We start from the raw sequence: 12,030 nt of genomic DNA on the forward strand, positions 1-12,030 counted from the left end.
CATGCTTCTTATTGATTATCTGATTATTGATCGGCTCCATGAGTCACGTTCAGTTCATCAGCTCCAGTTTTAGTAAACTTTGACCTTCTTCCTGCAGTGAACACATCCTGGTTGTGGAGTCGTGGACTGCAGTCAAGAGAACCTAAAATACCTCGCTAAGCTCCTTATGACGCTCACAGAGCAGCTCTTTCCCTGAAACCCTGAACCCTGAACCCTAAACCCTGAACTCTAAACCCTGAACTCTAAACCCTGAACTCTAAACCCTGAACCCTAAACCCTGAACTCTAAACCCTGAACCCTGAACCCTAAACCCTGAACTCTAAACCCTGAACTCTAAACCCTGAACCCTGAACTCTAAACCCTGAACTCTAAACCCTGAACCCTAAACCCTAAACTCTAAACCCTGAACCCTGAACTCTAAACCCTGAACTCTAAACCCTGAACCCTAAACCCTGAACTCTAAACCCTGAACCCTGAACTCTAAACCCTGAACTCTAAACCCTGAAACCTGAAACCTAAACATTAAACTCTAAACCCTGAACTCTAAACCCTGAACCCTGAACTCTAAACCCTGAACTCTAAACCCTGAACCCTAAACCCTGAACTCTAAACCCTGAACCCTGAACTCTAAACCCTGAACTCTAAACCCTGAAACCTGAAACCTAAACATTAAACTCTAAACCCTGAACCCTGAACCCTGAACTCTAAAACCTTAACCCTGAACTCTAAACCCTAAAACCTGAACCCTGAACTCTAAAACCTTAACCCTGAACTCTAAACCCCAAACCCTGAAACCTGAGCTCTAAACCCTGAACCCTAAACCCTAAACCCTAACCCTGAAACCTGAAACCTGAACTCTAAACCCTGAACTCTAAAGCCTGAACCATGAACTCTAAACCCTGAAACCTGAGCTCTAAACCCTGAACCCTAAACCCTAAACCCTAACCCTGAAACCTGAAGTCTAAACCCTGAACTCTAAAGCCTGAACCCTTAACCCTGAACTCTAAAACCTGAACCATGAACTCTAAACCCTGAATCCTGAACTCTAAACCCCAAACCCTGAAACCTGAGCTCTAAACCCTGAACCCTAAACCCTAACCCTGAAACCTGAAACCTGAACTCTAAACCCTGAACTCTAAAGCCTGATTTCTAAACTCTAAACCCTGAACCCTTAACCCTGAACTCTAAAACCTGATTTCTAAACTCTAAACCCTGAACCCTTAACCCTGAACTCTAAAACCTGAACCATGAACTCTAAACCCTGAACCCTGAACCCTGAACTCTAAAACCTGAACCATGAACTCTAAACTCTAAACCCTGAAACCTGAACTCTCAACCCTGAAACCTGAACTCTCAACCTTGAACGCTGGACCCTGAATTCTAAATCCTGATCCCTAAACTCTGAACCCTGAACCCTGAACTCTAAACCCTGAACTCTAAACCCTGAACCCTAAACCCTAAACCCTGAACTCTAACCCTGAACCCTGAACTCTAAACCCTGAACCCTGAACCCTGAACTCTAAACCCTGAAACCTGAAACCTAAACATTAAACTCTAAACCCTGAACCCTGAACCCTGAACTCTAAAACCTTAACCCTGAACTCTAAACCCTAAAACCTGAACCCTGAACTCTAAAACCTTAACCCTGAACTCTAAACCCTGAATCCTGAACTCTAAACCCCAAACCCTGAAACCTGAGCTCTAAACCCTGAACCCTAAACCCTAAACCCTAACCCTGAAACCTGAACTCTAAACCCTGAACTCTAAAGCCTGATTTCTAAACTCTAAACCCTGAACCCTTAACCCTGAACTCTAAAACCTGAACCATGAACTCTAAACCCTGGACCCTGAACCCTGAACTCTAAACTCTAAACCCTGAAACCTGAACTCTCAACCCTGAACCCTGAACTCTAAACCCTGAAACCTGAAACCTAAACTCTAAACCCTGAACCCTGAACTCTAAACCCTAAAACCTGAACCCTGAACTCTAAAACCTTAACCCTGAACTCTAAACCCTGAATCCTGAACTCTAAACCCCAAACCCTGAAACCTGAGCTCTAAACCCTGAACCCTAAACCCTAAACCCTAACCCTGAAACCTGAAACCTGAAGTCTAAACCCTGAACTCTAAAGCCTGATTTCTAAACTCTAAACCCTGAACCCTTAACCCTGAACTCTAAAACCTGAACCATGAACTCTAAACCCTGAACCCTGAACCCTGAACTCTAAAACCTGAACCATGAACTCTGAACTCTAAACCCTGAAACCTGAACTCTCAACCCTGAAACCTGAACTCTCAACCTTGAACGCTGGACCCTGAATTCTAAATCCTGATCCCTAAACTCTGAACCCTGAACCCTTAACTCTAAAACCTGAACCCTGAACTCTAAAACCTGAACCCTGAACTCTAAACCCTGAACCCTAAACCCCAAATTATAAACCTTGAACCCTAAACCTTAACTCTGAAATGGAACTTCTGAACTCTTAACCCTGAACCCTGAACTTCGAACCCTGAACCCAGAACACTGAAGCCCTAACTTGTAAACCCTCGATAATCAACCCTTATCAATGAACCTGAACTCTTAACCCTGAAAGCTGATCCCTAAACTCTAATCAATGAACCCTGAACCAGAGACTTAATGTTGAAGACGTTTTATTCAGAAACCAAATATTTCAGACTGAGTTTTGGGGAAACATCTGGAATACAGAAAGTATTTTTGATTTGAGTACGTCCCTCAGTGGAAACGTTACAGCTTCAGTCGGGGGAAAATTAAAGGTGAAATCTGAGTTCAGGTTGTTAATAACTTATTAATGCACCTAACGTTTTCAACATCGCCACCAACAGAAGCAGCTGAAAGTAAATTAGCCTCCAAGATGATGTCATGTGGAGAGTCTTTTGAACGCAGCACCTAGTGGTCATACGTGGTACCACACCTTAAGGCAGTCCAGTTTTCAGCCATGTTTCCGGCTGCTTGGACGTGAGACATAGAAACCGGGCTGACATGGCGGTCGGGAAGCTGACTTTCACCAAGACGGAGAGAGAGAAGCTCGCTGAGGTCCTCTGGCTGCTCAACTGGATCTCCGTGCTGACGGGAGCCATCCTGTTTGGTCTGGGCTTATTCCTCAAAGTAGAGATTCAGAAATGGCAGGAAGTGATGTCAGAGGGGATCCTCTACGTGCCACATATGCTCATCACCACGGGCCTGGCGGCGTGCTGCATTAACTTCCTGGGTGGGAAGATCTGCCTGGACTGCGCCGACACCAACAAGTTCCTGCGCTGGAAGCTGGTGATGATGCCGTACATCATCTGTACCTTCTGCTTCACCTCCTGCGTCCTGGGGGGGGCGCTCATGTGCTACAGCATCCGAGGCCAGCTGGAGGATTCGCTGTCGCTGGGCCTGAGGAACGCCATGAAGTACTACAAGGACACGGACACGCCGGGACGCTGCTACCTGAAGAAGACTCTGGACCTGCTGCAGATCCAGTTCCAATGCTGTGGGAACTCTGGGTACCGGGACTGGTTCCAGGTCCAGTGGATCAGCAACCGCTACCTGGACATGACCAGCAGCAGCGTGGTGGAGTAAGTGCATCCAGATCTGACGAGTCTTTGAGGTCTCTAGTTAATTTGATTCTTTCTGGGTCTAGTGGATTCAGACAGACTCCAGTGGATCTTGGTGAATACTGGAGAAAGTAGTGGATTTCAGTGCTTTGTAGTAGATCCCAGGAGTCCAGTTGGTCTAACGAGAGTGTCAAAGACCATCCTTCGTATAGAAGGTGCATTCAGACTGAACACAAAGCTCATTCTGTAGATGAACTCCAGTTACAAATAGTTTGAGCCTGAATGAACCGATTGGGTTCTTCCCAAAGTGTTTGACTCCACGTAATGAATGTAACTAAAGGTAAATAAAGGATTATCTTATCTTATCTTATCTTATCTTATCTTATCTTATCTTAACTGGAACTGGAACTGGAACAAGAAGTCTGCGTATGATTCTTGTTAGTGAAGACAACAAACAAAGAAATAAAGCTTCAGAAATCTACTTCCTGTTTAATCTGAATGAACCTTCATAGATTCTAGAAGACCTTGATGGATTCTGGTGGATTCTCCTGGACCTGAAAGGAGTCTATAGGTCTCTAAAACCCAAAATAATCTCAGTTCTAGTAGAACCCAGTTGTTCTTTTTGGTGGATCCTAATGGATCTCCCTAAATCTAGATAGTGGATTCTGGTGGAGGATCAGCTTGGATTCCAGTGAGTCCAGTTAGATTCTGCAGAGCTACAGTGGTTTCTACTGGACCGGATGGAATCTGTGATCCAGCTGGAAGCAGTGTAACTGTCACTAAACACGAGACTCCCTGGTGGAGGTGGATCAGAGGAGGGAGGTCCGTCAGCAGACGGTCTAAGGAGAGTTTCAGGGTGAGGGAGTCCAATGCAGGTAAAGCTGGAAGCTCCTGAGGTCAGATGTCCTGGGATTAATGAGGTTTAACCAACAGGGTTCAGCTCAGGTTCAACAGACCCAGACTGACCTCAGACCATCTGGTTCACTCAAAACCAGGTCTCACAATGTTTAAATGTCTCACTGCTGTTAGTCCAACCTTTAATATCATTTCAAAATAAAACCACACAGTTTAACACAATGACACGAGGCATTTCAAAATAAAATAAAACCAACAGTTTGATTCAATGATTCAGGACGTTGAGCTGTCTGAGGAGTAACATAGGGGAAAGTAGTGGTAGTAGTAGTAGTAGTACTAGTAGTAGTAGTAGTAGCAGTAGCAGTAGCAGTAGTACTGGTAGCAGTAGTATTAGTAGCAGTAGTAGTAGTACCAATTCCTAACTGCTTGCTCCTCTATGCAGTCGTCTGAGGAGTAAGGTGGAGTAGCAGTATTAATAGTAGTGGTTCTAGTAGCAGTAGCAGTAGCAGCAGTACTAGTAGTAGTATCAGTTTTTAACTGCCTTCTTTTCCGTGCAGTCGTCTGAGGAGTAACGTGGAGGGGAAGTACCTGATGGAAGGCGTTCCCTTTAGCTGCTGCAGCACCTTGTCCCCTCGGCCCTGCATCCAGCAGCACGTTGGCGACAGATCACCTCATTTCAACTACGACCAGCGGAGCCAGCAGCTAAACCTGTGGAGGAGGGGCTGCCGACAGGCCCTGATGGACCACTACACCGGCATTATGCAGTCCATCGGCCTCACCGTGCTGCTCATCTGGCTGTTTGAGGTGCTGACACACTCACCAACCAAACTCTTCCATAAATATCTGCAGTGAAGTGATCACCAGATAGCACAGCAGGGAGCAGTCTAACACATCTAGCACACCTCTGTACCAGTCCACCGCTGTCCTCCTGGGACCAGTTTCGTCTCCATGTCACACATGTCACACTAAAGACGCCATGTTTTTCTCCTCCTACCAGCTGCTGGTTCTCACAGGAGTACGTTACCTGCAGACGGCCATGGAGAACGTTCTCCGGCTGGGCGATCCGGACTCAGAGGTTGATGGTTGGATTCTGGAGAACAGCCTGGCAGAAACAGCCCGTTCCAACTTCAAAATCATCAAGAACATGGGGAAGTGTTACCAGGTGGACAACGACCCAAACATCAACATCCCGACTGTCACCGCCGAGCAGGAGGTGCCGTCCCGGCAGGTCGGCATCCCTGTGACCAGCTAGCATCTATAGGAGACACGGACTTCTGAAAAACCAGGACGCACCAGAACACCTCAGGTTCAGAACCTCCAGTGACGCTCTGTTGATGCTTCCTGAACTCAGACTCAGGTCCAGGTCCAGGTCCAGGACGCTCCTTGGAGGATCCTTCCTCTGGTTCTCCTACATTAAGTTTTCGATGCCTTCCAATATGAAGTTTGGAAAATGTTCCGCTGCTGCGTCCTCAGAGCTCGACAGGTCTGTTGCCTTCAAATGGAAGTAAGAACTTCCGAGTGTGACAAAGTTTCACAATGTTTTTAAAGCGTCCTGCAGACCGCTGTTGTTAGCATGTTAGCCACATTGGCGCCCACAGTTTATGTTTACAACCTCACCCTCTCTGTCAGCTGAAGAGTTTACATGTCATGCTAGCAGCTCTGTGAGGCTGTGATTTGAGCCAAATGTCAACGTTAGCATGCTAACATGCTCACATTTACAATGCTAACATGCTGATGTTTAGCAGGTAATATTCAACATGGTCACCATCTTAGTTTAGCGTATTAGCATGCTAACATTAGCTAATGATCAGTAACCACACAGTCCGGCTGATGAATTCTGGGTTCTGTCTTGGAACATTAACAATTTGACCTGATGATGAGAACTCATAAGATCAATAAAGTTTTTGATGGGGGGGAATAACACAAGATTGATAAATATAAAGAAGAACCTGATCCAGGACCAGATGGTGGACCTTTATAACTCACTGGTTCCTCTGTGTCTTCTTCTTCATGTGTTCTGTTGAGTGGACAGAGTCTGTAGCAAGTTTAAAGCTGGTGAACTTATCGGCCTCCTCTTAAATCCGTTGGTACCAATAAAGTGATGCTAGCTCGTCAGGATACTGGTCTCCTTGTGAATCTGTTGGTACCAATAAAGTGATGCGAGCTTGTCAGCACGGTGCTAAAAGAGGCTCCAAAGTCAGGCTACATTTTGGTGAGGGAACAACTCTTTTGGTGATTGTCAAAGGTGTCTTTTGACCTTTAACCTCAAGGCGTGTGAATGAAAATGGTCCAATAGAACGCAGAGTCTCCCCTCCACAGACAGACACACTTCATGGTAACCACATACACTAGAAATGTCTTACACTACAAATTCTGGGTTTTTGAGTGTTTTTATCAAATTTGTTAAATTTAGCACCAAATCTGTGAAACAAAAGTGATCGAGGCAAAAGTTGCTGCCTGCGTCTTAAAATGAATCTCAAAGCAACAGAACTGCTCTGTGAGTTAGAAAGAGGATTTCTGTTTCTTCAGAAGTTTCACGATTAAGTTTGAAAAGAGTCTGAAGTCTGTGAGGAGGTCGGATAAAAAAAAGATGTTCTTCCATCATGATGTCCTGAACTTTTTAAACGTTTGATTACAGACGTATGACGAGAACAACTCGACACTTATAAGATGAACCTCGTCTCTGTGGCGTCGACTGATGACCTGCTAAAATAAAACAATGTAAAGAAGAAGAAACGGTCGATGGAGAGCAGCAAAAACTACAGTTCCTTTAAAGTCCACTAGAGGCTCCAACAGAGAGTCCGTCCCCATAGACCTCTATGTTAAAGAACAGAGAGTCTGTCCCCATAGACCTCTATGTTAAAGAACAGAGAGTCCGTCCCCATAGACCTCTATGTTAAAGAACAGAGAGTCCGTCCACATAGAACTCTATGTTAAGGAACAGAGAGTTGACCCCATAGACCTCTATGTTAAAGAACAGAGAGTCGACCCCATAGACCTCTATGTTAAAGAACAGAGAGTCGACCCCATAGAACTCCATGTTAAAGAACAGAGAGTCCGTCCCCATAGACCTTTATGTTAAAGTACAGAGAGTCGACCCCATAGAACTCCATGTTAAAGAACAGAGAGTCGACCCCATAGAACTCTATGTTAAAGAACAGAGAGTCCGTCCACATAGACCTTTATGTTAAGGAACAGAGAGTCCGTCCCCATAGACCTCTATGTTAAAGAACAGAGAGTCCGTCCCCATATACCTCTATGTTAAGGAACAGAGAGTTGACCCCATAGACCTCTATGTTAAAGAACAGAGAGTCCGTCCACATAGACCTTTATGTTAAGGAACAGAGAGTCCGTCCCCATAGAACTCCATGTTAAAGAACAGAGAGTCGACCCCATAGACCTCTATGTTAAAGAACAGAGAGTCTGTCCCCATAGACCTCTATGTTAAGGAACAGAGAGTTGACCCCATAGACCTCTATGTTAAAGAACAGAGAGTCTGTCCCCATAGACCTCTATGTTAAAGAACAGAGAGTCTGTCCCCATAGACCTCTATGTTAAAGAACAGAGAGTCTGTCCCCATATACCTCTATGTTAAGGAACAGAGAGTTGACCCCATAGACCTCTATGTTAAATGTCTGGTACTGAACATGTTTTGGTCTCTTAAGATATAAACCTGAAAACCTGAAAACCTAAAACTGAGTCATCATTGGGGGCGTGGCCTCTCTGAGGGACAGGTGGGCGTGGTCTCAGGTTGCTAGCTGCTAGCTGTCCCTGTAGTTAGCAATACTTTTGTTGTTTTACTTTTAGTTGAAGCAGCTGCTCTTACAGACGACGACGTCATCATAACATGGAACCTTGACCTTTGACCCTCCTCTTCATAGATCTGCTGGGCTGAGTTCACACTGACTGGATGAAGCAGAACATCCTGGTACTTCTGGAGTACTGTATACTATAATACTATAATAGACATTATATGTGTTGGGACATATAAACAGTCGGGGGGGGGGCAGTGCAACATCTGGTTCATCAGATTCATCTTTACGCATGTGGCTTAGCTTAGCTTAGCTTAGCTTAGCTTAGCACAAAGACTAGACCAGGGGAAACAGAGGGAACTGAACTGTGTGATTATTGATTATTTTACGATTTTAATAAAGATCCAGTTGATATGTTTTCAACAATGTTTTTGTTTGCATTCATTAACACAAGACAATTGACTGTAAAATAAAATAAAATATTATAAAATAATATAATATAAAATATAAAATAATATAATATAATATAATATAATATAATATAATATAATATAATATAATATAATATAATATAATATATATGCTGGTGGTCTGCAGTACTGCAGTACTGGTGGTCTGCAGTACTGCAGACCACCAGCAGGAGGAGACAAAGGTCTTCTCCCAATGATCCCAGTGAACCAGTGAACTACTACTACCATTAGATTACATTACATGACATTAGCAGAGGCTTTTCTCCAAAGCGACTTACAGTCAGTAGTATGTTACATATCATTCACCCATTCACACACTGATGACAGGCTACCATCAAGGTGCCACCATCAGACTCTAACTAACATTCATCATCAGTCCACACCGATGGCCTTCAGGAGCAACTTGGGGTTAGGTGCCCAAGGACACATCGACTGCCGAAGCCGGGTATCGAACCACCGACCCTCTGATTGGAGAACTACCTTGCTCTCCACTACGCCACAGCCGCCCTACCATTATTATTATTATTATTAGTCACATTGTTATTATTATTATTAGTCACATTATTATTATTAGTCACATTATTATTATTATTATTCACATTGTTATTATTATTATTAGTCACATTATTATTATTATTATTATTATTATTAGTCACATTGTTATTATTATTAGTCACATTATTATTATTATTAGTCACATTATTATTATTATTAGTCACATTATTATTATTAGTCACATTGATATTATTATTATTATTAGTCACATTGATATTATTATTATTATTATTAGTCACATTGTTATTATTATTATTATTAGTCACATTGTTATTATTATTATTATTATTCACATTGTTATTATTATTATTAGTCACATTGTTATTATTATTAATCACATTGTATTATTATTATTATTATTAGTCGCATTGTTATTATTATTATTATTAGTCACATTGTTATTATTATTATTAGTCACATTGTATTGTTATTATTATTAGTCACATTATTATTATTATTATTATTATTAGTCACATTATTAGTCACATTACTAATACTATTCCCTATACCATTACTATAACTCTACTACAGTCATTTCTGCTGTTATCAGGAGTCTTCATCTTCTCCTTCGTTACTCTGATTACTACTGTGATCATATGAATCATTTATGACATACACACTGAAGGAGGTGAGGGTCGACAGAGGATGTGAGGTCTAAGGACAGAGGATGTGAGGGTCTAAGGACAGAGGATGTGAGGTCTAAGGACAGAGGATGTGAGGTGTAAGGACAGAGGAGGTGAGGGTCTAAGGACAGAGGATGTGAGGGTCTAAGGACAGAGGATGTGAGGGTGTAAGGACAGAGGATGTGAGGTCTAAGGACAGAGGATGTGAGGGTGTAAGGACAGAGGAGGTGAGGGTGTAAGGACAGAGGATGTGAGGGTCTAAGGACAGAGGATGTGAGGGTCTAAGGACAGAGGATGTGAGGGTGTAAGGACAGAGGATGTGAGGTGTAAGGACAGAGGATGTGAGGTCTAAGGACAGAGGATGTGAGGGTCTAAGGACAGAGGATGTGAGGGTGTAAGGACAGAGGAGGTGACAGGGTCTAAGGACAGAGGATGTGGACAGGGATGTGTAAGGACAGAGGAGGTGAGGGTCTAAGGACAGAGGATGTGAGGGTCTAAGGACAGAGGATGTGAGGGTCTAAGGACAGAGGAGGTGAGGGTCTAAGGACAGAGGATGTGAGGGTCTAAGGACAGAGGATGTGAGGGTGTAAGGACAGAGGAGGTGAGGGTGTAAGGACAGAGGATGTGAGGGTGTAAGGACAGAGGAGGTGAGGGTGTAAGGACAGAGGAGGTGAGGGTGTAAGGACAGAGGATGTGAGGTGTAAGGACAGAGGAGGTGAGGGTGTAAGGACAGAGGAGGTGAGGGTGTAAGGACAGAGGATGTGAGGGTGTAAGGACAGAGGATGTGAGGGTGTAAGGACAGAGGATGTGAGGGTGTAAGGACAGAGGAGGTGAGGGTGTAAGGACAGAGGATGTGAGGGTGTAAGGACAGAGGATGTGAGGGTGTAAGGACAGAGGATGTGAGGGTGTAAGGACAGAGGAGGTGAGGGTGTAAGGACAGAGGAGGTGAGGGTCTAAGGACAGAGGATGTGAGGGTGTAAGGACAGAGGAGGTGAGGGTGTAAGGACAGAGGATGTGAGGGTCTAAGGACAGAGGAGGTGAGGGTCTAAGGACAGAGGATGTGAGGGTCTAAGGACAGAGGATGTGAGGGTCTAAGGACAGAGGATGTGAGGGTCTAAGGACAGAGGATGTGAGGGTGTAAGGACAGAGGAGGTGAGGGTGTAAGGACAGAGGATGTGAGGGTGTAAGGACAGAGGATGTGAGGGTGTAAGGACAGAGGAGGTGAGGGTGTAAGGACAGAGGATGTGAGGGTGTAAGGACAGAGGATGTGAGGGTGTAAGGACAGAGGATGTGAGGGTGTAAGGACAGAGGATGTGAGGGTGTAAGGACAGAGGATGTGAGGGTGTAAGGACAGAGGATGTGAGGGTGTAAGGACAGAGGATGTGAGGGTGTAAGGACAGAGGATGTGAGGGTGTAAGGACAGAGGATGTGAGGGTCTAAGGACAGAGGATGTGAGGGTCTAAGGACAGAGGATGTGAGGGTCTAAGGACAGAGGATGTGAGGGTGTAAGGACAGAGGATGTGAGGGTGTAAGGACAGAGGATGTGAGGGTGTAAGGACAGAGGATGTGAGGGTGTAAGGACAGAGGATGTGAGGGTGTAAGGACAGAGGATGTGAGGGTGTAAGGACAGAGGATGTGAGGGTGTAAGGACAGAGGATGTGAGGGTGTAAGGACAGAGGATGTGAGGGTGTAAGGACAGAGGATGTGAGGGTGTAAGGACAGAGGATGTGAGGGTGTAAGGACAGAGGATGTGAGGGTCTAAGGACAGAGGATGTGAGGGTGTAAGGACAGAGGATGTGAGGGTGTAAGGACAGAGGATGTGAGGGTCTAAGGACAGAGGATGTGAGGGTCTAAGGACAGAGGATGTGAGGGTCTAAGGACAGAGGATGTGAGGGTGTAAGGACAGAGGATGTGAGGGTCTAAGGACAGAGGATGTGAGGGTGTAAGGACAGAGGATGTGAGGGTGTAAGGACAGAGGATGTGAGGGTGTAAGGACAGAGGATGTGAGGGTGTAAGGACAGAGGATGTGAGGGTGTAAGGACAGAGGAGGTGAGGGTGTAAGGACAGAGGATGTGAGGGTGTAAGGACAGAGGATGTGAGGGTGTAAGGACAGAGGATGTGAGGGTGTAAGGACAGAGGATGTGAGGGTGTAAGGACAGAGGATGTGAGGGTGTAAGGACAGAGGATGTGAGGGTGTAAGGACAGAGGATGTGAGGT

At 44.8% G+C, this 12,030-nt stretch overlaps 1 protein-coding gene across 1 annotated transcript in view; it reads left to right on the plus strand.

Moving 5' to 3' along the window:
- Positions 1–2,995: 2,995 nt before the first annotated feature.
- Positions 2,996–12,030, plus strand: part of LOC129107519 (photoreceptor outer segment membrane glycoprotein 2-like) — a 15,562-nt gene continuing 6,527 nt past the window's right edge. Inside the window, exons 1-4 of the mRNA XM_054619023.1 lie at positions 2,996–3,579; positions 4,971–5,217; positions 5,411–5,653; positions 5,933–5,941. Coding sequence (XP_054474998.1) covers positions 3,002–3,579; positions 4,971–5,217; positions 5,411–5,653; positions 5,933–5,941 — 1,077 coding nt within the window. The 5' untranslated portion in view covers positions 2,996–3,001. The remainder of the gene's footprint in view (positions 3,580–4,970; positions 5,218–5,410; positions 5,654–5,932; positions 5,942–12,030) is intronic.

Source organism: Anoplopoma fimbria, chromosome 18 (assembly GCF_027596085.1).
Source record: "Anoplopoma fimbria isolate UVic2021 breed Golden Eagle Sablefish chromosome 18, Afim_UVic_2022, whole genome shotgun sequence".
In the NCBI taxonomy this organism is placed as follows: domain Eukaryota; kingdom Metazoa; phylum Chordata; class Actinopteri; order Perciformes; family Anoplopomatidae; genus Anoplopoma; species Anoplopoma fimbria.